Source organism: Alligator mississippiensis, chromosome 5, assembly GCF_030867095.1.
Source record: "Alligator mississippiensis isolate rAllMis1 chromosome 5, rAllMis1, whole genome shotgun sequence".
Classification (NCBI taxonomy): Eukaryota; Metazoa; Chordata; order Crocodylia; family Alligatoridae; genus Alligator; species Alligator mississippiensis.
Window position 1 is genome coordinate 186,400,298 of NC_081828.1, and position 27,759 is coordinate 186,428,056.

Here is a 27,759-nt window from a genome sequence, read left to right on the forward strand (position 1 = left end):
GACTAGAACATAGAGGTGGACTTATGAGGAAGCCAGCCCAGGCTGCGAACAGACCTGATAACCTGCATGACCAGGATGCACCCAGGCAGACAAGAGTGGGTGACTGGGAGGGAAACTTGAGGGCAGCTGGGTGTTTCTACATGAGACACTTAACCGTACAATAACCTCATTTACTGTACAGTAAGTGCACATGTCTACACGTGCGCAAGCTTATTGTACAGTGAAAATTGCTCACCGTGAGTGCAAATGCGGGTAGCAAATTTACTTATGATTAGTTACTGTTCAGTAACGCACGAGTAGACACACCCTGGAAGCAAATATGCTCCCAGGCCAGCCCTGCTACTAGGGGGCTGGCCTGAGGCTAGTCCCAGGGCTCCGGGCTGGGAGCCTCTCCTACCTCAGGGCTGGGCTGCATCTATGGCAGACCCTGCCTGCAGCCCTTAAAAGCCTGTATGCATTTTTAGCCCTGGGGCACACAAGCAGGGAGCCTGAGAATACTCCAGTACCCTGTGTGACCCTGAGCAGGCCACAGCCTATCTGTGCCAGCCTGCCTACACCTCATTGTCCCTGCCTGGCACTGCAGTGCTGTGTGGCTGCCAAACTTGTAGCATCCAGGGTGCTGCAGACTGCTGCAAGCTGTTGTTGGCTGTTGCCAGACCTACCAACACCCAGGCCCAGCTGCAAGCAGCTTCTGGCTTCTGGGGCCAGTTCCAGCTGCCCGTAGCCCACCCTCAGCAGCTTGCCCTGAGCCTGCAGGTGCTGTGGGGCATTGCCTCAGCCACGTGGTTGTCAGTCCCATGCCATTTCTTTGCACTGGGTGCTGCAGGCTTTCACCATGGGATAGCTGCGCAGAGGCCCAGAATGCTGGTGCAGGGCCTCCAATGGCATCGTCCTTGCCTATGCCCTTGCCTACTCCCATGCCCACCACCCAGGGCCCCAGATAGTCCATGGAGGAGACTGGCAACCTCATGGCACTGTGAGGTGAGGCAGAGGTACAGTGCAAGTTTGTGTAGAGTGGGTGCTCCAACACTCATGACTGTGAGGGGCTGTCAGGCCAGATGCAGGACTGTGGGCATGACTGGTTGGCGTGGCAGTGCTGCATGAAAGTCAAGGCCTTGTGGGCACAGTGGGTCATCGTGACTGACCACAATTGGCGGTTGGGGAGTGCCCGCAAGTCCATGCCCTTTATGCAGCAACTGATAGCCATTCTTGTGCCCTGAGACCCAGGCTGCAGCTATGCTGTCTACAGCATCATGAGCAGCCTGCCTGAGCCCCCACCCTGGCCTGGCACCTACAGTGACATATCACCAAGGGAGGGCCCCTTGGGCCTGCAGTAGCCATCTCCACTTGCAGCCTCTACCAGCAGCTCGGGGAGCCAAAGCCAGCCCCTGCCCTGACAGCTGTGCAGCCTCAGCCCCAGCCATAAGGTGCAGCCAGCCATGTCACTGCCAGCTGCCAGTAGTGCCAGCTCCTCCTGGACAAGGGCCCCTGACTGGGCCTTGCCATCAAGGACACTGCCCGGAGCTGCATTCTGTCACTGCCAGCCAGGACCCAGCGGAATCACTGGCCATGCTAGCCCACCCATGTGGTAAGGCCCACACTGGGGGGAGGGCCCTCCCTGCCCTGGCTTCTCCCCCCCTGCACTCCCCTGGCCCCAGGTCCCCACCCACAGCACAGATGGAAGCAGGAAACTATGCAAAACTTTATTGAGCACCCCATGCTTCCACAGCTAGGCACGCATGGGCTTCTTACATGCTGAGTAATGTGTTGAGGTTGGTGGCAATGTCTTTCTCAGCTGCAGGGGGCAGAAATGTGTAGTGCAGCCACAGGTAGCCCTCCAGATGGCGGCAGAGGTTGTGGGATAACCCGAGCTTGTCCCCCATGCCATTGTAGCTCAGGGTTTTCTGCCATGCATGCAGGTACACCTGGGGCACCATGGTGATCAGCAGCAGCAGGGCATAGTGGTTTGGGAACCCCTTGGTTCATGCAAACAGCTCCTCATGCACCATTTGTGATGTACAGCAGGGGCATGCTTGGGGTGCAGCACCAGAATGGGGGGTGGCTGGCCTCCCTGGAGAGGCCCTCTGTGGGGAGGGTGGGGGCACAAGCAGCTCCTTGTCTCAGTTGTCCATAAACCCCCGTGCACCCCAAACCCAGATATCTTGGGCTGGGCTGCAGCAAATGAGAGCAGCTGGCCCGCAGGAGGAGAGGCAGGGGATCAGGGTCTGGAGCAGTGGCAGCAGGTGCTGCCAGGACCCTGGCCTGTCCTGACTGGCAAATGGGGTGTAGGAGGCGGGCTGCCTGCAGCCAGCACCTAGAAGCCCATCTGCCCCTGGGGAGTGAGCGGGGGCAGACTCAGCCAGTAGCCACATGGGCCCAGCCGTGTCTGGCCAATTTACTGTAGTCCCTGGGCACCCATGCGCACATGACACCCAATCTGAGGCTGGGCACTGCACAGCCCCTAGTACAGAGCATCTTATCTGATAAATGTTGCAAACTCTCACAAACAGGTTTATCATGGCTTTGTTGGTCCTGCAGCTGCACACAGGGGAGAGACCACACTTGGCAGCCAGGATGTGGGCTCAGGGTTGCTGCCGCCCACAGCTGGGGCCCTGCAGATGCGCTGGCTCTGCCAGAGGTGGACTGAGGACCACACCACCGGGACCACCTGGTGATGGCATCAGAGGACCAGCTACTGAATTTCATAGAGTTCATAGATCTTATTGACATTAGGGCTGGAAGGGACCTCGGAAGATAATCAAGTCCAGCTCCCTGCCCAAAGGGCAGGAAGTCAGCTGGGATCATAGGATCCCAGCAAGATAAGCATCCAAATTTCTCTTGAAGGCATTCATTGTAGGTGCTTGAACCGCCTCCGGTGGCAGGCTATTCCAGACCTTGGGGGCTTGGACAGTGAAGAAATTCTTCCTTATGTTCAGCCTGAAATGGTCTTTCAGGAGTTTATAATCGTTCGACTTTGTCATCCCTTGGGGCACTCTGGTGAACAACCGTTCCCGCAGATCCTGGTGAACACCCCTGATAAACTTATAGGTGGCCATCAGATCACCACTGAGCCTGTGCTTTTCCACGCTAAAGAGTCCCATGGCTCTCAGCCTGTTGTCATAAGGTCTGTTTTCCTGACCTCTGATCATGCATATGGCTCTTCTCTGGCCTCTCTCAAGCTTCTCCACATCCTTTCTGAATTGTGGAGCCTAAAACTGGATGCAGCACTCCAGCTGCGGCCTCACCAAGGCCGAGTACAATGGGAGAATGACGTCCCGGGATTTGCTTGAGAAGCATCTATGGATTCAAGCCAGCATTTTGCTCTCTTTACTAGCCACAGCATCACACTGAAGGCTCATGTTCATTTTGTGGTCAATCATGACCCCCAAGTCCCTTTCATCTGTAGTGCTAACCATCGTAGCACTGCCAAGCCTATAAAGATGCTGCAGGTTTTTCCTCCCAAGATGGAGAACCTTGCATTTTTCAGTGTTAAACACCATCAGGTTCTTGTCTGCCCATTTCCTGACCCTGTCAAGGTCAGCCTGGATCGCCTTTCTGTCCTCATGGGCCTAGAGGGCAGAGGACATGGCTTGCAAGGATGCACGGGACAAGCATGAGGAGGTGCGGGACTGAAAGAACCTGGAGTTCTGAGTACAGTTCCTGGCCCTGGAATGTGAGTGGGTGGAAGTGCTGCTGAGCAGAACACCATCCTGGCCAAGGCAGTGCAGGCCATGGATGACAACTGCCAGGTGCTGGACACCATTCTGGCCCTGGCAGTCACCTTCATGTCACCTGCTGCCCAGCCCCTGACCCTAAACCTGCCTGCCCCCTGGCAGCCACCCAGCAGAAGGCCCCTGGCCCAGCCCCTGCCCAGGGCCATCACTCACGCTGGATCCACATGGGCATGGAGCCAGAGCTGCCTGCAATGGAGCCAGGACTGCACGCTGGCCCTGTTGGGCCTGGATATTGGCTGCCAGAGGGGGATTCACCCATGCCAGGGGACCATCACCTGCCATCGCCCCTGGGTGAGCCCCCCACCTAGGGCTCACCATGCCATGCACACCTGTGGGGGAACAGCCAAAAGCTGGGGTTCTGGCCGCCTATCCCTGGACTCTGCCCCCTAGGCACCCCCACCCTGGGGTGGCGCACACAAAGCACATTTTGTAAATAATTTGCATAGGGAAGAGGGTGTTTTATTGTTGGTGGGAGGAGTGGGTGTTAGGGAGGGAGGGGGAAGGTGGGCTGTGTTTGTTGAGGAGGGAAGGGGAGGGGGCTCTGTTTGAAGTGAGGAGAATAAAAACATTCTTATGAGATGTGTTGGCAGTGAGCGTGGTACTGGGGTTGGGCAGTGGGTGGGCAGGGTGTCAGTGGGCGGCGGTCCAGGCTGGCTATAGGAGGGAGTGCAGGAGAAGGTGGTCAGCTAGTAACTCTCACGGGGCTTGCTGCAGACACACGAGCCCCCACAGTGCTTCTGAGCTGGCCTGGGTAGTCTGCTGCCTGGCTAGCTGCCACCCATGCACACTGAGCTAGGCTGCTCTCACTGATGGGGCTCAGCTTCCCTATCACTGAGCTGCAGCCTCTGGGGAGGGCCTCACCCATGGCCCAGCCCTGCTGTACAGCTGCCTCGGCTGGGGCTGAGTGGGCCAGCCTGGGCCTTGGGGACAGCTCAGTGACAGCCACTCCCCATGCTGAGGTTGGACTGGGCCGGGCAGTACCACACAGAGCCCACCCCACCCCCAACCCTGCAGCAGCAGCAAGGGGGAGAGGAGGAGGAGGAAGAGTTTCCCTCCAGCACTGCACACAGCCCCCATCCCTACCACATGGTGAGGGGAGATGGAGGTGGAAGAGCTAGGCAGCACTATACAGAGCCCCCCTCCCCACCCTGTAGGGGAAGAGGGGGGAAGTGGGAGAGGAAGACTACTAGAGGGTTTAGAAGAGATGACCTGGTTTTCAAAGGAATACAGAAGTTGCTTTGTATATACAACATAATCTTTCTTGTCATCTTCTTTCCATTCTCCTGGTCCTTTCTCCTCTGTAACTGTGTAACTTGCTTCTTCTTGAAGCTGTAAAATTGAATGGAAAACAGTCTCAGAATTTGTATAATTTACTATTCAGGTACATATTCAGGTTTTTTTTCCTAAACAAAAGTGAGCCTCTCTTATACCTGTAAAACATAATCTAAACTTGAGGCTGGTGCTGAAGTGGGTCACCCCAGGGAGACCAGGAATGAAGCATAGAGCGAGTGTATTCCTAGAGCTCTGGAAGAAGCAGAGAGAAAGTTGCTGCTACAACAACCTTGGAGAGGAGGCTTCTCTCCAGCTCCTTTGGAGAAGCTAATCCTTGAAGATAGGGAAGAACAAGTACTATGGTGCCCAAGGCGCCTCCTTCCACAGGGCTTTAAGAGGATAAGGTCCTATACATCCAACTGTAACACTGAGTCTAACACTGTAGTGTCCAGTCTCACAATCTTTAATGTATTTATGCTTCCACAGCCCTCTGAGGTAGGGTAGTACTATAATTCCAGGGGGGTGGTTTGCACAGAAAGAGAGAGATAGTGACTTACCCAAGATCTAGAGACAGACTGTCACGGCAAATAATTGCCCGGAGGTCTCTCTGTCTTAAGCTAATGCTCTAACCGTGGGACTGTCCTTCTTCTTTACAACTCTCATCCCCAATTACATACCTGTTCAGGGCTTTTCCTTAGGTTTTTAGTCCCTCTAAGTGTTTAAGTACCTCAAGTACCTCAATTCCCATTGCCTGCTAGAGTGATTTTTAGTATGGGGGTTTTCTTGGTTTTTTTGTTTTTTGTTTTTTTGGTTACTAGTTCTTTGGTGTGATTTTTTAGTATTCTTTAGAACATTACTTCTGGCTCTCTGGTGTGTATTACTTAATTAGTCTGTGGCAACAGCAAAACCAAATATGCCAAGTTTCAGAGTGTACTTATACAAAAAGTCAAACCCAGGATTGAAATGTACAGGTCTAAAGTTCTAACTGATGTTGCCCCTCTTTTCCATTGGCAGAATGAAATTTCTTGCAATGCTTATGTATCCTTTTAGCAGCAGTTTGATATACTGCCAAACCTATTCAAAAACTTCAAACTTCTCTGTTGCAGGAAAAACAGTAGGTATACTGGTAATGGGGGAGTTAGTTTTGTTATTAGTTTTTAGAGAAAGAGAAAACATACCAGAGATATAAATAAGAAATCACAAGAAAAAATTCAAATTGCCATCTGCACATTTTCTGTGTTAACAGCATTGCCAACTTCTTGTTTAATAAACAGTTGATCCTAATGTAAAATTACTAAGAAAAGATAGTAAATTGGACATATGCCTCAAATCATTTGATCAAACATCATATATAAACTTACGAGAGAGAGGACTCAGTTCTTACAGCATGTTTCCAATAGGAACATTAGGATTAATAGTAAAAAGAAATGAGATGCTTATTAGCGCAGGTGAAATTAGAAATCCATCCAGTCTAGCACAGAAGGGGATCTTGGCAAAAAAGACAATTAATGCCTAAATATACAGAAAGAACAAGCACCTTAAAAGTGTTTTAAGGAACTAAACTCTAGGTCTGCTTTTGTCAACGGTTGATAGACTTGTATCTTCCTGGAAAGTGTCTATAGTGGGCTGGTAGCCTAAAATGGTACATATTTCCATAAGAGTGACTGAGCTTTGCTGGGAGCAGGATAGTAGTTTCTTCCTTGGTCCAATCCAAGTTCTGTCTTGGGGTTGAGTCAGGAAAAATCAAGATTTGAATACTTTAACAGGTGATGTCACCAGCTACTTTCAGGATTTTTTCTTTATTCCAGATGTTGAACAGGGAAATGATAATGAACATTTTCTGTATATCAGTGGTGCTCCAAGATTTGGCTCTGCAGGCCAGATGAATGGTGCAGGAGCTGGTCTGCAGGCTGGATCAAGCCTGGCCCCACATGCTGGAATCGGGCCCTGGGACCCCTGTTCAGTCTTGTATGCTGGGAGCGGGCCCTGCACACCCAATCTAGCACGTAGACTTTTTGGGAGCCCTGCAGGTCAAATGATGGGTGTCAGGGGCTGGATCTAGACTGCAGACCAGAGGATGAGCATCAGCAGTCTACATTATTCTTATTTCCCAGTTTGTACCAGCTCCTTTCATCAGAGATTGCTTTCTAAAAGATTAAACAGTTCTTTCCTAACTTGGGCTTCAGGGTGAAAGTTATTTGGGTAGCATTCATCTTGGTTTCTGTTTTTTCCAATGTGGTTGCTATTGCAGAATGATTTTTAAGAAACTCTTCAAGTCAAAAGTTTCTCCTTGTAGGCACAATCTTATTTCACTGCACATGCCCAAATAGCAGTTTCCCAGCCATCTGACATTTTTGGCATGTACGCATGGTGTGTGACCCTACTCCCTAGTCAGTGTGAACACATAAGCATCCATGCAGCACACAATAAGCTGTGCACTGGCCAGACAGGTTCATAGCTCTGCATGTTTCTTCAAGTCATGCAGTTCTAACCAACAACAACCCATGATTAATAGAACTATGTGAAATTTCACTGCCAGTTTTGTTTCAACACTGTTTCGACTTGTTTCGAGTTCAAAACAGTGAAATTGAAATGAAACAGATATCCTCGAAACAGCCTCGAAACAAAATGAGGTCAGTTGAAATGTTTCAACACTGTTTCGACATTTTGCCATAGGCTATAATTGGGAAGGTTGAAACAGCTTATAACTTTGTCATGTCTGGCCTGATTTGGATGGAACTTGCAGGAACGGTAGCCCCTTCTGAGGGCATGAAGCCTGCCAAGTTTCAAGGAGATAAGTACAGGGGGGTTGGGAAAACTGCACCCCAAAGTCTTAAAAGCAAAACTCCAGGTCACATGTACGTGTTAAGCCACAGCAGGGTCAAAACTGCAGGCATGCTAGCCCCTAATGAGGCCACAAAGCCTGCCAAGTTTCAAGGAGATAGGTGCAGAGGTTTGGGGGAAACTATACCTTAAGCTGCAGACAAGCAAAACCCATGACATGGGTAACACTGTGTGTTAAGGCGCAGCAGGGTTAAGGCACCTGCTGAGGTCATGAATCCTGCCAGCTTTCAAGGAGATAGGTGCAGGGGTTCTGGATTCTGGGGCCCTGCACCTCTAGCTGCTGACAGGCAAAACTCGTAACATGGGTGCTTGCGGGACTGCTGCCTCTCATCAGGCAGCAGGACTGAAGATTCCCCATCACTTGCCACCACAGGCCTGGGGGTAATAATTGACCACAGAATGAACATGAGCCAGCAGTGCGATGCTGTAGCCAGCAGGGCCAGCAATACCCTGGCATGCATCAATTGATGCATTGCCAGCAAAACCAGCAAAACCATTGCAAAGAAGTGATTCTCTTGCTCTACTTGGCTCTACTTGGCATTAGTGAGACTGCAGCTGGAGTACTGTGTCCAGTTCTGAGCTCTGCACTTTAACAAGGACGTGGTAAAGCTTGAGAGAGTCCAGAGAAGGGCTACCCATATGATCAGAGACTTGCATGGCAAGCCATATGAGGAAAGGCTGAGGGACCTGGGACTCTTCAGCCTGAAAAAGAGAAGGCTGAGAGGGTACTTGGTAGCAGCTTACCTCTACATCAGAACTGTACATCTAGGGCTCGGTGAACAACTGTTCACCAGGGCACCCTTGGGGAAAACTAGGAGTAATGGTCACAAACTCCTGGAAGATTGTTTCAGGCTTGTTTCAGGCTCAACATTAGGAAAAACTACTTTACAACTAGGGTGTCCAGACTGTGACCATCACTCCAAGAGGTGAGAGTGCCAAAAAAGGAGCTGTCTGCAACCTCTCCCTTGAGGGCAGAGCAGGGGTGGATTGGCTCACAATGTAGCAAAAGCCACGTTCTAAATTAGTTCTCAGCTGCAGTGTGAATCTCCTAGGGATTTTTGGAGCTCAGCATGCTCTAACCTTTTTCCCCTCAGCTCCCACATCCTGCCTCTGATATAGGTTCTAGGGACTACAGTGTATGCCCTCACTGCCCAATGCAGTACCATGCAGAGGTACCTGAGCTAGTTGAGCTAGTACTAGCTATACTAGCTAGTATACCAGCTATACTAGCAGTATAGCAGCATTAGTACAAAGTGCCACATGGACTAATTTACCCTGCAGAGCTCTTTACTCAAGCAGTTACACTGCTTATAGTACCTAAAAGCTACCTCATTGAGAGCTAACTCAGGTAACTATACGCATCACCGCATTGAGAAGAGGTGATGGAGGACTGCTGCACTGGATTCATGGTCACCCAGGTTATCCCTGACACTGGGAAAATGAAGATTGCAGCCCAGGAAAAATAACTATATGTGCAATATAGTTAATAGTGAGAAAAAACAGGGATTGATTGCAGAATTACTGAGCATTTGCTGATCTTCATGACGAAGTAGAATTGAACACTAAGTAAGTTGCTCAAGACCTCAGGAGGAATTCCTGTCCATAAGTGGGGTTGAACTCAGATGTTTCAGATCTTAATCACCTGTTCAGATTGTTTCTCTGTTTCACCCAATGAATTCTGTTTAATTTCTGGTACCAGAAGGAGTGTTTTTCATGTTAGTTGCATTTATATACAGTAATTTAGGATATAAACAATCACTATCGCTGTTTTCTAATATTTTATTCATGTTCTGCTGAGATGCAGTATTGATTTAGTTTGTAAATTTAATACATTAAGATTAAAAACATATATTTGACTGTAAAGTAACCAAGATTTCCCCCTCTCCCATTTTACTAGTTCTGTTGCTGAAGCTGAAGGAATTGAGCCATTAATAAATGTCCTGAGTACTAAAAGAGACGGGGCTGTTGCTAACGCTGCGATAGTACTAACAAATATGGCCACACAGGAGCCATTACGTCTCAGCATCCAGAGTCACAGCATTATGAATGCAATTGTAGAACCACTGCAGTCTACCAACAGCCAAGTACAAAGCAAAGCAGTGCTTACTGTGGCTGCTTTTGGTTGTGATGCTGATGCAAGAACTGAGGTGAGGCTTAGAAGTAAGTCCTGTCTGTTTTGTGAGATGTTGGTTATTCATTACATTTCTTTTTCTTAAATCCTAATGTTTGTGTTTTTCTGAAAAATCCTTCAGTTCATATAAAGTATGTCATTTTGTGCCTCTTTAATGGATAAAGTTTTATTCTGGAAAGCTCTGTTCAGGTTGTCACATATTTAAGAGTTTCTCTGATCTTGATTTTCATTGCTGTAGATATTTGTAAATTAATTGGGCCAAATTAATCTCTTGTGGAATTCCTATTTCAATGAGCTTTCACCACGTGTGTATGTCTAGATTCCCAGAATCAAGAAATAGTAAAAATTAATGTTAATGTATGCCTCCAACAAGACTCTCAGTCCTATTTTGAAGATGGGAAACCCTCATCTCCTTTGTTCTTTTACTATCTACCTCAAGGCTTTGGTGTCATAGTGACTGACCCTGTGATTAATGAGTGGCAGACATGACTACAGTAAATATAATTCAAACAGAAGGTAATTAATCCTTTGGTTAGCGGGACCTAGTAAGTGAGCCTGGGCCCACCTATTTATCAATAGACATGTTGTCTTCTGTTCATTATCCAAGGATGGTGTCTCACACATTCACACACCATAAATTGGAGTCTTCTCAAGGGTCAAGGCAGCTGGTCAGGTCAAGAAATAGGGGCATGGGATAATCCATCTATCTGTCTTTACATACTTAAAACATATCTCACCAATAACATCAGAATGAGTGATATTTCCAGGAGCACTTTGGAAAAATATTGTAGCACAAAGGATGGGTATTAGTAACATCATATGTACAAGGGAACACAAAATTTATAGATATAGTGATGTAAATTAGTTGTCAGGGGCATCAGGACTCAGAAAGTGCTGTACAACTCTTCATGGTGACCTCAGGATGTACAGTATTTAGAGTATAATATAGTGGTTGACAAGACCAGAGCCAGAATGGGAATGCATATGTGTAGGTCCAGCCACACTCAAGCTCCCTTCAGTGTCAGTATGAGGGCATACAGATGATCAGAGATATTCCTTCTTATATAACTGTTCTTCCAACCCCCTCCATCTACCTTCATATTTTATCTCAGGGCTTTCAGATGGGGGCTTGCACAGATCCACATTTCTGGGCTGAATGTAACCCTTCAGAAGCAATCTCTTTATGCCTGTTTCTAGTTAAGAAATGCCGGTGGACTGGAACCGCTTGTTAAGCTGCTGCATTCTAGAAATGAAGAAGTCAGAAGAAATGCCTGTTGGGCTGCTGTGGTTTGTGCAAGTGATGAACTAACAGCAGTTGAACTATGCAGGCTAGGGTGAGTAGAAATAGTATCAAGGGGTGAGAGGGGGATGGTGTTGTCAAAGACTGACAAAGCGTATGTTTACATATTTGTGCCTGTAGGCCAAAGTTAAATGTGCATTTCTTAAGCAGAAGTAGTTCTCACAACATAACACTTATTTCAGAAGGAATGTTATTGATTCTATATATCAAGTGTACTGAGAAAAACAATACTTTAATTTGGGCCCTACTTGTCCAGAATTCTAGAAGTACAGTTAGTGCTGGTATTATGACCTAATAGAACTATGAGTTCACTTTTAATATGAACCATATCGACAAAATTAGGATTTACCATGCAGAGATCATATATTTTCTAGACTAACACAAGATGCTAACTGCACAGTAGCTAAATAATACTGCACAGTAGCGCGTCACAGCATGTAATAGTAAGGGCTTTGCTTAATGCTCATAGCAAGAGTTTTGTATGCTGACTCCATAGTAGGCCGGTATTATAGCACGTAGCTTCTTGCTTTGTGAGAGTGACCGAACCATGAACCTAGATAATAAAGCAGAATGTGGTAAGCACCAGGTGTATTGGATCACAACTCATCCCCAAATTCTTAGCTTGAGATAACCAAATCCCTAGTTCGAGATAACGTTATTTACTCCAGACTATATAAGCTGTATGTACATTCTTAAGTTACGGGAGTTCCTCAAACTCTGGCAAGAATCCTGACTTGCGCAGAGCCCGGCGCAGGCTATCGCATCCCTGGGATTGAGACACTCCAGGACCAGGGGAACTATGCAGGGTAGCAGCTGCTGCCTAGAGCCGATGTGAAGTGATTTTCCTCTCTGCTCTGTCTTATTGCCTGCTTCTGCGAGTATCCTTAAATAAAGCTTTGCAAGAGTGAGAACAATCGTGAGTATGTCCTTTGTTCAAGCGTGGGGAACCTTCTGAACCCAGTAGCTCATTGTAAGACACAGCACCAACAGTGATAATATGCTACTGTACAGCATTATTAGGTTAGTGTGCAGTAGTGTCACTTAAAAGGCATTCAGGGGCACTACTGCGCAGTAACTCCAGTTACTACACATTTATGTAGTACTTATTTATACAAGTACTAAATAAACGTGCATTAATCACTGCGTAGACATGCCCACTGTGGGCCAAATTCAGCTCACACTGAACACATTTCATGAGAGAAGAATGTGGCTTCCGTGTCCTAATGTAATGTACTGAAATATCCTGAAAAGTAGCTGTGCTGGAACAATACAAAAAGTATACTGTGCAAGGGAATTACCATATTTAATTCCTCCTCAAAGACTGCAGTTTCCATACATAAAGCTTATACATGTGCTCTGGGAGTGGGCCAGGGGGTGCTTTAATTAGAGCAGCTCTTGGAGCTGCGGCTCTCAGAGCCACTCTAATTAAAGTGCCCAGAGTGTCTTGTGTATCAGCATCCCTGCACTTCAAAATGGTGGTGGGAGCACTTTTTCTAAAGCTTATCAAACGAACTTTAGATAAAGCGCCCCCACTGCCATTCTGAAGCACAGGGACACTGATACATGAGATGCAGGAGACTGGTGGAGCACTGTAATTGCCACATTCCAGCAGACTTGATTAATCCAGTCTGCTCCAACACACTGGAATTACAGTGCATCTGAGCAGCCTTCCTGCTCGTGTATAGGCACCCAAACATTTCAGCTGAGGAAATGATGTTAAGCTGGAGGGTTTATGACAGAACCAGAACTTTCCAGAATGATTATATATTTGTTACTATAAAATGCATCTAATTCTCATAGCCCTGCTGTTAGAACCCATACTGGATACTCACCAAGCAGCTCCATTTGGACCCCCCCACCATGTTAGATAAATGTATTTTCTGGTTATTCAAGTTTGGTTGACAGGTCTGTAATTCCTTGGCTCTTCCTTTCTCCCCTTTTTAAAGATGGCTGTTGTGTTTGACTTTCTCCAGTCTTCAGGGTCTGTCCCTGTTCTCCATGAGCTCTCCAAAACAATCTCTAATGGTCAGAGATTGCTTTAGCTTATTCCTAAAATACTCTGGAATAGATTTCATCAGGCCCTGCTGACTTGAATATATAATGTATCTCAGTATTTTTAATCATTGTTTCCTTGTTCTGATCTTCATTTTTGTCTCCTAGTTGTTAATATTAATTGAGCTAAGCTTTTGATCATAATTAATGACTTTTGTGAAGACTGAAGTAAAATATGCCTTGAACATATCCAACTTCCCTTTGTTATCAATTATTTGCTTTCCTTTTCTGTTAAGTAATGCATCTATGTTTTCCATCCTCTTTCTCTTATTTCTAATGTGTTTATTGTCTTTTCTTATTGTCTTTTATGTCTCCTGCTACTTGGTAGCACTACAAATGAACATGTGTCCACAGCTAGACACAGGCCTTACAAAGTGCTCAAGTATAATTATTTTACTTCAAATAGCACAAGAAATATAGTGGGTGCAGACAGAAGTAACAGTTGAAAATTCTGAAATGCCTTTAAAGCTTTTGAGGGGGCCAGCTGTACAGATGTACAAGCCCACTGCAAAATGGCTAAAACACTCCAATATAGTTCCTCTTGAAATGAGTTACTGTTCTGGAGCATTTCAGTTTTTGTTACTTGTGCACTGAGACAAGGAGCTGTCTAGCTTTTGAATCCTGCTTTGAGTCCCAGGGCACTGCCATGTCCCTGCAGGAGCCCCTGCCAGACCTTTGATTATCCTTGCTGCTGTCAGAGCCAAACAGGTGTCGTGGAAACACACACAGAGTACTTTTGGGTCAGGTCAGCAGAAGCTTTTATTCAAAAGAAACTACAGCTGTAGGGGGAGTTCCAAAGTGACATGGATTTCCCAAGCACTTGGAAGGGGTCCCCCCCCAAGAGCAAAATCAGGAGGCTTATATACTTGTTAACAGTCGCTTACAACTCACGTGATCATATAGTGAAATTAGCATGAAAAGCGGCTATAATATTACTTTATTATTTCTTTGCTGTTATCAGGATGGGAATTATGGGGGAGGTGGGGTTAGTTCACAAACCTCCTTCTTGCACCTGGAAATCTACTTTGTACATACTTTTTTTTTCTACCTTCAAGGCCGCGGTGAGCGAAGCATTTGCAGAAGAGTTACAAAGAACAAACACTTGCCCTTATCTGTTCTACTGTACCGAGCCAGCAATTCTACACAAAGCGGTTATGTCATCTTATAACTAAAATAATCAAAGTTTAAGGCATATATTTTTTCTGATTCCACAGCCCCCCCCCCTTTGAGACTATTTAGTCTCACTTTAGCCTTAAATTTCCATTCTCATGAGCCCCTCTATTTCATCATGCAGCCTTTCATGTTTTCTTTCAATCTGCTCACACTTTTGTAACACCATTATTCTAGACTCTGCTGTGGGTTTTCTTGCCTTGCTAAAGCTTCCCCTGCTGGCTTTCACGCAGCAGAGGATCAGTTGCATTAAGACATAGAACATTATCAGAACTATCAAGACAAACAATATTCCATACAGGATTTTCTTGCCAAGGGCCCCGAAATCTGGGAGCCAGGAGGTTAGCCAAGACCACATTTCTTCTAGACCCCAGTCAGTATTTTCTGAGGCCACTTGATGTAGGACCCTTAACTGATTTCGGATTTTGCGAATGTCAGTTTCGATTCGCATGTCCTGATTGACATAGACACAACAGGTGGAGTTTACTAAGGCACATACTCCTCCCTGGGATACCAATAGGTAATCTAGGGCTATGCGGTGTTGTATAGTTACTTGTGAGATCTGGGAGATCTCTTTTTGCAGAGCCTGAATTGCATCCGCAGTGGCATTTCCCATAGCTTCCATTGTGGCTGAAATGTTAATTATGGCTAGTTCCAATTCTCTTACTCCAAGCCACGGTATGAAGGTTCTCACAAATCGATGGAACCCTGTGTTTCTGGTAGCTAAGGGGTTAACTGCCCTTTTCATGTGATGGTTGAAATTTTTTACTTGTTCCAGATATATTGCACTATGCATTTCGAAACCAGGGATAACACGTCCAAGAGTGCATGCCCCCACCCAATTCCAGGGCAAGATTTTATGAGCCCTGTTTCCGCAGAGCCAGTAAAGGCCTGGGGCAGAAAGGGTACTCAAATCTCGACAGTTGTTGTGCCCTATCCGGCACTTTCGATTGATATGCATCGTATAGGACGGTCCACGTTCAGCTGCTATCCTGCTGGACCGAGATATATTACAAGAAGTAAAATTGGAGTGAATGTAAAATTCCGATCTGTTTGCAATGAGAGCAACATGAGGTTCCTTAGAAAAGTTGTAGACCATGAATCCTGTACAATTGAGAGAGGGTACGTTACCCAACAGGATTCCACTGGTGCTACTAGGGCTATAATCTAGAGTAGTTAGGCAATGAGGGTAGTGTCCTACAGGTGTGGCTTTATTATAAGCTCCGGTGTTGTTGGATCTGTAACAGAAAGGCGCCTCTACTCTTGGGGAGATTATCCAGTTAGCAGGGGCGGCCCTCCATTCTTTAGGAGCGGACCGATGGGCAGCTAACGAGTAGTGTCTAACGAAGCCGCCGTTTATTGTTCCCCATTGCTGGAGGGATATTGGTACTCCGATCATTGGGATTCCTTGGTGTAGGTGTGCTGGGCTGTGAGAGCATATCCAGCAGTCACTTTTATTTCCAGCTTGAGCCACCGCATGGGAGATCTGCAAATACAAATTTTTCTCCCACCCCCCTTGGGTGATACTGAGATACCCAAGTGTGATATATAAGGATATCAGTGCCATTTTTAGATACAGGAGGGACAAAGAATCTTAACAACAAACATAACCAGCACCAGTAAGAAAAAGAACACTACCAGCCAAACCCAGGATGGCAGCCAAAGTCTTTCTTCGTCCTCTGGGCTCAAGTTACCTAAAGGACTGATAATGTCGGCTCTTGGTCTTGATCGAGGTGGTGATCTTCCGAATGGGAGCATTCACTTTCTTCGAGGCCAAAGATGATATCTTCGTTCTTCAACTGATGAATCCGGCTGGGCTGAGGTGTTGGGTGCAGGGGAGAGGTTACTAGCACTTGCACCCTGATGCTCCTCACTTGCCTGAGTGAGGTCCTGAGGGTCTTTGTCCTTGGCCTCAGGGAAAGATCCCAACCTTGGTTGGAATACAGCTGCTTCGGGGTCCAATGGAGGTGATACCTTCTTGCAGTGCGAGGCGTGAGTCCACGTTTGGTGACCTTGGCAACGAACAGCAGAATTAGTGGTTAGAAGTACCTGGAAAGGTCCTTTCCATCTGGGTTGAAGTGCGTTTTTCCGTTGATAGACCTTTACGTAGATCCAATCCCCTGGTTCGAGGTTGTGACAGGGAACATCCGGTGGTTGAGGTAAGGCTTCTTGGACCTGTGAATGAACAGACCTGGCATACTTCATTAATGCCTTGCAATAATTTAGTACAGTTTCATCAGTTAATTGTAGGTCTGTTTGGTGAGGGGCAACAGGTGGTGTAGCTGGCATCCTCATGGGTCGTGCCATGAGTATTTCATAAGGGGTTAGGCCATGTTTTCTGTTAACAGTGTTTCTAATGTGCATAAGAGCAATGGGCAGTGCATCAGGCCATTTGAGGCCTGTTTCAGCACAAATCTTCGAAATGCGCGTTTTTAAATCAGAGTTTTTACGTTCTACAGCACCACTTGACTGTGGATGATAACTACAGTGTAGGTGTTGCTGTATGTTGAGTGCTTGGCAGATGTTTTTTACTATCTGTCCTGTGAAATGGGTGCCACGGTCACTATCTATTGTGAGGGGCAATCCAAATCTAGGGATGAATTCTTTGAGCAATTTCTTTGCTACAGTGATGGAATCAGCACGTACGCATGGGTAGGCTTCCACCCATCCAGAGAACACATCAATAATAACAAGAATGTACTCATAAGAACAGCACTTAGGTAGCTGCACAAAATCAATTTGCAGATTTACAAACGATCCCCATGGAGGGGGATGGGCTGCGGGTGTCGTTTTTACCCGTTGCCCAATGTTGTGAGCTAAGCAGATGGGACAGGAGCTACAGTACTGTTGTGCCATGGAAGGAAAATTTGGGGCAAACCAATTTCTTTGTACTGTAGCAATCATTCCTCCTTTGCTCGTATGGGCCACAGAGTGGGTTAAACGAGCAAGATGTGGCAAAAGCTCTCTAGGCGCCACCAGGCGGCCGTCCGGGGAGCGCCAGAGAGAGTCGGGGTGCAGTGAACATCCTGCACGCAGCCAGTCATTTATTTCCTTTTTTGGGGCCTGATTTTGAAGAAGGGCCAGACTTGAAAGGCTAGCCAAAGGAGACTGGTTTGCTGAAAAACAAACAAAAACAGAGTTAGGAGCCTGTGGGCCAGAAAGGGCCGCATTTCTGGCAGAACGGTCTGCCAGATCATTTCCTCGTGTGACATCATCAAACGGTTTCTCATGAGCTTTACATTTAACAATAGCAATAGCAAGAGGCAATTGAACAGCTTCTAAGAGCGCTTTTACATAACAACCATGACTGATTTGGGTCCCTGATGAAGTGAGGAACCCTCTTTGTTTCCAGATTTGTCCAAAATCATGAACAACACCAAAAGCATACTTAGAGTCAGTATAAATGGTTGTGGTTTGATTTTTTGCAAGAATGCAAGCACGTGTTAAAGCAATGAGTTCAGCAACTTGAGCAGAACGAGCTTGGGGTAAAGAATAGGCTTCCAAAACAGCATACTGAGTGCATACTGCATATCCCGCAACTAATTTGCCTGCATCATTTCTAAGACAGGAACCATCAACAAACAAAACAAGGTCAGAGTTCGGGATAGGAATGTCCTTGAGGTCAGTTCGAGGGGTTAACAATTGAGTTGTGATAGACAGGCAATCATGAGGCTCACCATCAGAGGCAATAGGCAGAAGTGACGCAGGATTCAGAATTGAACAGCGATTTAAGGTTACATTTGCAGCTGACAGTAGAAGTTTCTCATATTTAGTAAGACGGGAATTGGAAATGTGCTGAGTTTTGCCCTTGAGCAGAAGGGCCATCACAGCATGTGGAACTGCAACGGTTAAAGAGTGTCCCAAAACTAGAGAATCTGCCTTTTCAACCAACAAGGCACCAGCTGCAACTGAACGGAGGCAAGGAGGAAGTCCTGCAGCTACGGGATCAAGGGCAGAGCTGTAATATGCAATTGGGCGATGCTTTTCACCATGCAGCTGAGTGAGTACTCCTAAAGCGATTCCTTCCCATTCATGACAAAACAAGATAAAGGGTTTCTTAGAATTAGGAAGTCCAAGAGCAGGAGCAAGAGTGAGGGCTTGCTTAAGGGCCACAAATGCTTGTTCAGCTTCAGGAGTCCAAGGGAGGGGTTCTGGCATGGTATCATGAGTGAATAGGGTTTTGCGAAAGCAGCATAACCCAGGATCCACTGTCTACAATAACCCGTTGTACCTAAGAATCCCCTCATCTGTTTTCTAGTCATAGGTTTGGGAATGTTGAGGATAGCTTCAACTCTACTAGGGGAAAGGTGTCGTTCTCCTGCTGAGATATCATGCCCTAAATAATGTACCTTAGACTTGCAGAGCTGCAATTTAGATTTTGAGGCCTTGTGGCCTTTCTGAGCTAAAGCTGTGAGGAGTGTCAAAGTATCTTGCTCACAGGCCTCTAAAGTGGGTGAGGCTAACAATAGATCATCAACGTACTGAACAAGGGTGGACCCCCCTTTGAACGTGATAGGATCCAAATCTTTTTTTAGGATCTGGGAAAACAGGGTTGGGGACTCTGTATATCCCTGAGGGAGTCTTGTCCAGGTATATTGAAATCCCTGATAAGTAAATGCAAACAGATACTGGCTATCCTTATGAACGGGGATAAAGAAAAAAGCAGAACAAAGATCCACTACTGTGAAATATGTAGCATCTGAAGGGATACAGGAAAGAATAGTGGCAGGGTTAGGGACCACGGGGAAAGCGGGTAACACAGCGGCATTTACAGCTCGAAGATCTTGCACAAAGCGATACGTATCTTTACCAGGTTTTTTGACAGGTAGGATAGGTGTGTTGCAAGGGGAGCGTATTGGGACAATAATCCCTTGCTCAAGGAGTGAGGAAACGACAGGCTTGATCCCTTCCTCAGCTTCCTTTGAGATGGGGTACTGTGGGACACGAGGAAGTGGCTTGGCAGGGTTCAGGATGATACGCACTGGTTCAGCACTCAGCATGTGCCCCACTTCATTCGCATGGGTGGACCACAGCTGTGGAGGTACTCGTGCCAACAGTTCCTCTTGCAAGAAGGAAGTGTCAGGATCAGAGTACTCCTGGGTTAGCAAAGCCACAAGCTCGGTTTCCCTATGTTCCAGTACCTCAAGGTAAACACCATCTGGGCTACAATAAATCACGCATCCCAGTTTACACAGCAAATCCTTACCAAGAAGGTTGACAGGTGCACAGGGGCTAAGAAGAAAGGCATGATTCTCAGACAAAGGGCCAATAGAGATGGAGACAGGTTCAGAGACGGGATGTGGGATAGGTTGTCCGCCTATACCGACAGCATTTACAGTTTCAGGAGAATAAGGTAGAAAAGGAAACTCAGCAGCCTTTAGCGTGGAGCGGGACGCTCCGGTGTCGACAAGACAGGAGACAGGTTTACCAGAAATAAGGCATTCAACAAACGGACCAGATTGGTCAGTAGCAAGCAAAGGAGCAATGATGTCACTGTCCCTCAGGCTGTCCTATTCAACACTGGGAAAATTGACAGGAAGTGGAGGTGGGGGCTGGGGGCTGGGTCCTTGGCCGGGGCGGTTGGGGCATTCTGATTTCCAATGTCCTTCTTGCTTGCAATAATGACATTGGTTCCCATAGCCTGGGTTTTGTGGGCTCAAGGATCTATCTCTTCCCCTGAATCTACCCGGGCCTCCCCTTCCCCGTCCTCGTCCCCTTCCTCTACCTGGACCCTGCAACTGAGAAATCTGTAAGGCCATTAACTTAAACTTGGCACTGTCTTTAGACGGTTCCAATTTGTTATGAAAATGGTTAGCCGCAGCAAGGACTTCAGTCAAATCTTTAGTTTCCCAGCCAATAATTACTGTTTGAATTTTCTCAGCAATTTTAGGGTTAAGTCCCTGGATGAATGCTGCCACTATTGCTTGTTTAGCATTTCCGACTGGGTTATCCATTCCTGAGTATCGTTCAAATGCCTGTTTGAGGCGTTCTAAATAGTCACTGGGGTGTTCATTTTTGTTTTGTTTACAGGTATTTATTTTGGTCCAGTCTGCCTTTTTTGGGCAAATTGTGAGAACTGCCTGAACCAAAGCATTTCTCTTGTCAATAAAGTCTTGGCCAATCCCTGGGTTTTGATCTGGCCAAGTACAGGCAGCGTACAGACGTAGCATAGTTTCCTTGGGCAAAATGGATCGCATGAGCTGATTAATGTCAGCCCATGTTGGATTATAACAATTTATAACAGTCTGCAATTCTTCCTGAAATTTTTCTGGGTCTTCCCTGATTTTTGGGAACTTTTGAGTTAAATTGTAGAGATCACCTGGAGTCCAGGGTGCATGCACAGTTACTATATTTTGTCCATCGGTGCCAATGCCTGGCATTTGTCTTAGGGGGTAAACTTGTGCAGTTCGGGATCTCAGATTGATGGGAGATCTTTCCATGCCTATTCCCATTCTTCTAAATACACCTGTGGTGGGTTGTGACCCAGGAGTAAATTGCCACACTGGTGATGATTGAGTGGCAGATATGGTGGATGAGTCCGGACTATTAAGCTCCGTGGATGGATTTACTGAAGGAGCTTCCGCTAATGGGTCACTAGCCTGGGCTGCAGCCTGATGTTGAACCGGTTGTTGCTGATGTGGGAGTCCCAGGAGAGCAGGGTTCAAACAAAGGTCAAGGATATCCTCTGCTGGCTCCAGTGGTGGGGGCGCCCCGGGCAATGCTGGATACATCGGAGTGGTGGCCAGCGTGTAATTTGGGGGAGCAGCCAATTTCTCCCGAACAGCTTTTAACTGCTGTTTTAATTTTTCTTGAGAGTCTTTTAGGCTCCTAGTTTGAGATTCTGTCCGCCTTTTGGACATTTCATCATACCAATAAAAGAACGCGTCCCACTGGTTTTGTGGTGTTTTGGATCCACGGGACTCTAACGCCCCTCTCAAGTGCACTATTTTATCCTGATCAAATGTTCCTTCCTGTGGAAAATGTTTCACAGGATCATCCCTAGTATACCAGTTCCACTTATCCAGGTACTTGCAAGTCTCGGGAGAATAGTGTGTGTACATAAAGTACGCCGGAGTCCCCTTAGGGGGGACAGGAACCTGTTTAGACTGACTTGTTCCCATTTTCAGTCACACAGGGAGACGTAGGAGAGGCTTATTTAGGATGTCCGGGCCGCTCAGTGCCTTGCCCCGCAGTTTTTCACTGCCCAGACAAAAGGCTTCTGACCCGACACCGGCTCATAAAATGGAAATGGGGAGGGAAACACTAGAGGGATCCTTTCACTCCTGCTTTCAGCAGAAGCTACTGGGACGAGGGGTTTGGAAAAGACAAAATCACTCAGACGCCCTGTCCACTGGGTCACGAGGTTCCAGTTGGGTCCCCTTGCTTTCAAAACTGCCCTGTCAGGCAGAATTGGGGCGGCTGAACCCAACCGTAGTCTCAGTCCTGGTCAGTGGCTCATATTTCTAAATACACACACACATTCATTCAATAAGCCCTGTCCACTGGGTCACGAGGTTCCAGTTGGGCCCTCTTGCTTTCAAAACTGCCCTGTCAGGCAGAATTGGGGCGGCTGAGCCCAACCGTAGTCTCAGTCCTGGTCAGTGGCTCATATTTCTAAATACACACACACATGCACATTTATTCAGTCAGCCAGACCTCCTACCCCACACCGCCTTAGTTAATTAACTACAAGCCTGATGTGCTGTTGGATGAAGGTGCCTCAAACAGTTTCTCCCTAAAACGTATGTTACCAGACACAAAATGGGATCCTTTACCAGACAGAAAATTTTAGCCAGCAGTAAGGTTCAGACTGACCTGTTTTAACAAGGTTCAGATCCAGTTACCACGGCCAAGTTGGGAGCCTACAGGCAGTCCTCCTCCGAAACCCCAATAGAGATTTTGAATTAGGTCTCTTACCTCTCAAGTTTGGCGCCTCAGGGTTCGGGGGGGGGGTAGCCTGCGGTCCTCCTTCCTCAGCCTGTGTTCTGGATCCGAGTCACGGCACCAGGAATTGTCGTGGAAACACACGCAGAGTACTTTTGGGTCAGGTCAGCAGAAGCTTTTATTCAAAAGAAACTACAGCTGTAGGGGGAGTTCCAAAGTGACATGGATTTCCCAAGCACTTGGAAGGGGTCCCCCCCCCAAGAGCAAAATCAGGAGGCTTATATACTTTTTAACAGTCGCTTACAACTCACGTGATCATATAGTGAAATTAGCATGAAAAGCGGCTATAATATTACTTCATTATTTCTTTGCTGTTATCAGGATGGGAATTATGGGGGAGGTGGGGTTAGTTCACAAACCTCCTTCTTGCACCTGGAAATCTACTTTGTACATACTTTTTTTTTCTACCTTCAAGGCCGTGGTGAGCGAAGCATTTGCAGAAGAGTTACAAAGAACAAACACTTGCCCTTATCTGTTCTACTGTACCGAGCCAGCAATTCTACACAAAGCGGTTATGTCATCTTATAACTAAAATAATCAAAGTTTAAGGCATATATTTTTTCTGATTCCACACAGGAATCAGAGCTGAACTTACCTCCTTATTCCCCCTTCCCAGCAAGACCCTTGCTGACTCCCAGGGTCCTCACCAGATCTCCTCTACCACTTTGCTTGGCTGAGAGGGGAAAGGAGAGGTTTCTGGTTTGGTGACTGGACAATTGGATTTCTGGTAGCAGGAAGCTCCTCCCACCCACCTCCTCCTGGCACTTACCTCTCCGCTCTGGCAGTCTGCTCTCCCCTCTACCTTCCCTCTCTGTGGGAAGTAGCTGGAGGGGTGGGGTGCAAGAGTCACAGATCACTGCAGCCTCCTTTAGTTCCCCTTAGTTGGTGCTAGAGCAGGCTGCAGTGTTTTGCAGTGTTCCAGCTGGGAAATGTCACCAAGCTCGTCTGTATGTCCCCTAGGTGAAATAATTTCTTTTTAAACATTCGCAAGCACATTTCACCCACAGATTCCTAAAACACCTATATGGCTGCCTCGCTTTCCCCTCCTCTCTTGAACATTCTTTGGGATTTGGATCTATATCTTCCAAAGAAGCCAACATCCTACCTCTCACACATGGCCTTGTGGAGTCTTTCTTTCAAAGTTTGCCACCTTATTCAAGGATGCAGTTGCTCTTTTGTTCTTCTCAGGTTAGACCAATTCAGGGACTTCAAAAATCAACCTGTTCAAGGATAAACATGTTAGAACTACTCCTGTGTCTCTATGTATGAAAGACCATAAAGCAAAACACAGTAAAAAGACAGTCACAAAACATAAGGATGCAGAGTTCATAGAATTATATTAGCATGAATACTTTTTACATACACAAATTCCTGAAATTGTTATCTACTCATGGTTAACTTGCCAAGTCCTTATCTGACTTCTGAGTGTGTTTCCTTATTCTCTACTTTTACTCCAGATCTCTTTTGTAGTCAACATCTTTCTAACTGAAGGGATTCTTTCCAAAATCCTTTCTGTGATGATTTAATTGGCTGGAGGAATTGCTTTTGATTCTGAGCCCTGCAAAATATGTTTTCTCCTCCAGACAGAATCCTATGCAGCATTCAGAGTTCATTGGTGGCCCAGAGGACAGGAGGCCAGGATTGAGTAATGAATGCATGTCTTAGACACAGCAGTATAGATGACTACCTCTAAACTGTGTTATAAATAACTAACTAGCCCTTAATGATGGATTAATCCCATTAATTGAACAATTGTTTGTATTGTGTTGTACAGTGCATTAGATATCCTGGAAGAAATTAACCTGTCCATGGGGCGCAGAAATCACTTCAGTGAAAGAGCTTTGGACAAGCTACTTGATAACGACCTTTCACAAAAATACAGCCAGTTGGGGTATTTATCATTCAGTAACATCATTACTGACAGCTTCTATGATTATGGTCAGGTAAATTACTTTAACATTAATTTTAAGATGCATGATGGACCTGATGTTTTAGTCCTTAACAGGCAGAGTAATGAGTTTGTGACCTCTTAGTGCCAGCAGAGTATGAAGGAGTCAAAGCAAGGGCCACAAACCGGCCCCCTGAAATTGTCTTGCATCCCTTCTAATGCTGATACACATGATTAGGTTTTTAATCTCTTTCATTCACAGTTGATTCCATATGTGTTGTGATGCTGCTCCCACAGAGGAAATCTTTATGATCCCCTGTATGCTATGCAACCTGTCTCCTTTTCTAGATCACACCTCAAGACATTCAACTGTGTTCCTGTTTTCTTTCACCACAATATAACCTACCACCTAAAACTTGTCCTTTTCACCAAAAGAACTAAGGAACTGAAAGGATCTGTACACGCACAGATCCAAGATTTTGAAAAGGGGGCGTGGGCTATGGGGGTGGGTGCAGCCATCCCAATCCCAGGAGGCAGATCACACTGCAGTAGCCTATGCCAAGGACTTTTTTGAGTCCCCAAAATAAGTAGGACTCCCTTGCCTCTTTACCCCCTACCATGAATGACTCACGCCTCCTGAGGCTAGGAGGGGCACAGCGACCACCCACTGGTGGCAGCAGCATTGTTGGCAGCGGGGGCACGGCGGCGGCGAGCAGGGACCGCCTGTAGGCAGCCATGGTGACATCGACGGTGAGGGCAGGCCAAGCAGGGACCACCCAGAGGCAGCTGCAGTGATGTCAGCGGCAATGCTGGGCCATGTGGGGACCACCCACAGGTGGCCGTGGTGACGTCGGCAGTGAGGGCGGGCCGAGTGGGGACTGCTTGCAGACGGCCGCAGTGGTGTTGGTGGCAGGGAGGCAAGCGGTGACTGCCCACAGATGCTGGCAATGGCGGCAGTGACCAATTTCAGGGGGGCATGTGCCCCCTGTACCCCCCCCATGTGTCGCCTATGCCCCTTAGCTCACTCTGGGCAGCCCCTACCCTCTAGCACTCAGCAGCACCTCCATTCCTCCCCCTTTTCCCCCTCCCCTTCTCTAGCAGGGGGTGCTACTAGACATAGGAAGGGGGGGATCAGCCCCCTACCACTGCTGTCCCCCACTGGTCCAGGGCAGGGGAAGCCCCAGAGCTGTTTCTACCCTGCTCCGGCCAGGGACAGCCATGAGCAGCTCCATGGGGTGTTAGGCTCAGCTGATGGCAGTGGCAGGTAGGTCCCCCACTTCCAGTGTCTGCTCCCTGCCTAGTCCCCCTGGGTTTTCCCTGCTGGCCAAGAGCAGACTCAGGAAGGGAGGACTGCTTACCAAAGCTGCAGTCCCTGGCACAGCCCAGCACTCAGCATATCCACTCCCCACAGTTGCAGTGCTGAGGAAACCCAGGTATGAAGATGGGGAGCAGGGACCTACCCACTGCCAAAGTTACCAAGCCTAGCACCCCATGCAGCAGCTCCCAGCAGGCCCCAGTGGAATGGCATAAATGACCTGGAACTTCCTCTGCCCTTGTCAGCTGGGGCAGTGGCAGGTCCCCCACTTCCTTACCTGCTCTCTGCTTGGTCCCTGGGTATCCCCCCCAGGTTGGTGCTTCAGCTGTGCTTTGGACTCTGCAGGGGCATCTGTGGCTGCAGGGAACTGGAGTCACCAGCAGGTGAGCTACACTGTTGAAGCAGGGTGCAACTACACTACTATACCCCCCCCCCCCCCCCGATCTGCCCCAGATATATATATTATCAAGTGTGTCTCTCTGTCATAGCATTCTTTCCCAGAAAATGCCACTTCCATAAATATCACCCCTACTTTGTCATCTAGCGTTGGGTTGTTTTTAAATTGGGAATGGGATTTTCAGAAGTGTCTAATTGACTTTAAGTGCAATTGTACTGCTTAGTTACTTAGGTGCTTTTGAAAATCACAGCCTAGATTGTATAGACTTCAGAAGCATGAACCTATCTGTCTTTATTCTAAACTTGTTCAGGATGCAATATTAGTAAGAATAACAACACTTACAGTGTTGTAAAGTAACTTACATTGTAGTCACTTTTAAAACATCTTCTCTATGACAGGTAAATGAAAACATGATTTTATATATATTTGGATGTATTTGTAATTTTAAGTTTTCATGTTTATTCTGTTAAATATTTGGCATCTTAAATTAATCTTTTTAACTTATTCTTTCAAAGTAAGCTATTCAACTTTAGTGGAATAAAATATCTTATCTCTTCTAATTAAATTTTTTTTGTAGGTAAAACCTGGAGTGAAACTTTTGTCTTTGGAGGAACTGAGTACACAAGAGCTTAATGATCGTCGAGCTGTAATCTTAGTTAATATTAAACCACCAGAAGTGTGAGTCACATTTGCTTTGGAATATTGTTTTTTTTTTTTAAATAACTTGGGCTTTTCACTTTGCCTTTCTGATAACCCAGTAGTGCTATGATATTTTAGCTTGAATTTTGTTATCTGCTTTGTTCCTAATATTGTTTCAGCTCTTACAAAACAATAATTCTGCATTTTATAAAGAATGCTTATAGTTCTTTATTTCCTTTGAATAGAAGCAAATTATTCAGTTGCTTTTACTTCCTTAGACAAATGAGCACTAGAAGCTCCTCAATCTAGCGCCCTTTGACTAATTCCTGGGTGTGTGTGTGCGCATGTGTGTGTATGGGGTGGGGGGCAGGACTCCAAAGCTTTTAGTTAGAAAAGCCAGTATCTGTATTACAAATCAAGACCTTTGGGTGCGTGGTGCTCAATCTCCAGCCCATAGGCCAAATCTGGCTCATGGAGCTCATGGCTGATGGAGCCCCATCCAGCCCATGGGGCTCCTCAGAAGTCTGGAAATTTTGCAGGAGAGGAGCTGTGGCAGCATTAGTTGCCATGGCTTCCAGAGTCAGATCCAGTGTGTGGGGCCAGGCCAGCATATGGAGTTTTTTTGTGGATGGATCTGGGGCATGCAGCTGGGGGGGCATTCCAGATCACACCCATGGACTAATACCACGTGCCAACCCCATGCTGAATCAGGCCTACAGATCAACCTTGTTTACAGGTCTGGCCTGCAGACCAGCCCCACACCACTCATCCAGCTTGGATGGCTGAAAGGTTGAGCAAGACTGCTTTAGCTGAATTCCAGTCTCTGAATTGCAAAGAAGCCACATTAAAAACAAACAAACAAACAAAAAATTCAGCACTTTACTTTAAACTCTGCTCATTCCTGCGTTGAGCCAAGCACATGCCCAGAAAAGGCAGTGTGTTAGCTGGATTTGGCTCACCCAACATCTGTATAGATCCAGCACATTAGTGGGGCTTTTTTGGCACTTTTATCTAAAGCTGATTGAATCAGCTTTAGATAAAAGGTTTAAATTGAATCAGCTTTAGATAAAGAC

The 27,759-nt window shown here is 46.7% G+C and overlaps 2 protein-coding genes across 10 annotated transcripts in view; one reads left to right on the plus strand and one right to left on the minus strand.

Annotated features, from left to right (window-relative positions):
* The window catches only part of ARMC3 (armadillo repeat containing 3), a 143,341-nt gene that overhangs the window by 93,764 nt on the left and 21,818 nt on the right, over window positions 1-27,759 (plus strand). For all 9 annotated transcript variants that reach the window (XR_009462671.1, XM_014608959.3, XM_019497709.2 and 6 more), the window contains 4 exons: window positions 9,748-9,997; window positions 11,179-11,315; window positions 24,222-24,390; window positions 26,625-26,725. Coding sequence is in view for 8 of the 9 variants with exons in the window: in XM_014608959.3 (XP_014464445.1) it covers window positions 9,748-9,997; window positions 11,179-11,315; window positions 24,222-24,390; window positions 26,625-26,725 (657 nt within the window). In the remaining variant the exon portion in view is untranslated. The remainder of the gene's footprint in view (window positions 1-9,747; window positions 9,998-11,178; window positions 11,316-24,221; window positions 24,391-26,624; window positions 26,726-27,759) is intronic.
* Window positions 14,096-23,018, minus strand: LOC132250943 (syncytin-A-like). The gene is made up of 2 exons (XM_059729073.1): window positions 22,421-23,018; window positions 14,096-16,678 (listed from the first exon to the last, which is right to left on the minus strand). The coding sequence occupies exon 2, from the start codon at window positions 16,068-16,070 to the stop codon at window positions 14,586-14,588; it is 1,485 nt and encodes a 494-aa protein (XP_059585056.1). The 5' UTR covers window positions 16,071-16,678; window positions 22,421-23,018; the 3' UTR covers window positions 14,096-14,585.

What these genes read in the sequence shown, in the direction of transcription:
- LOC132250943 (XM_059729073.1), bottom strand. Translation starts at nt 16,070, where the DNA reads ATGGCACTGATATCCTTATATATCACACTTGGGTATCTCAGTATCACC.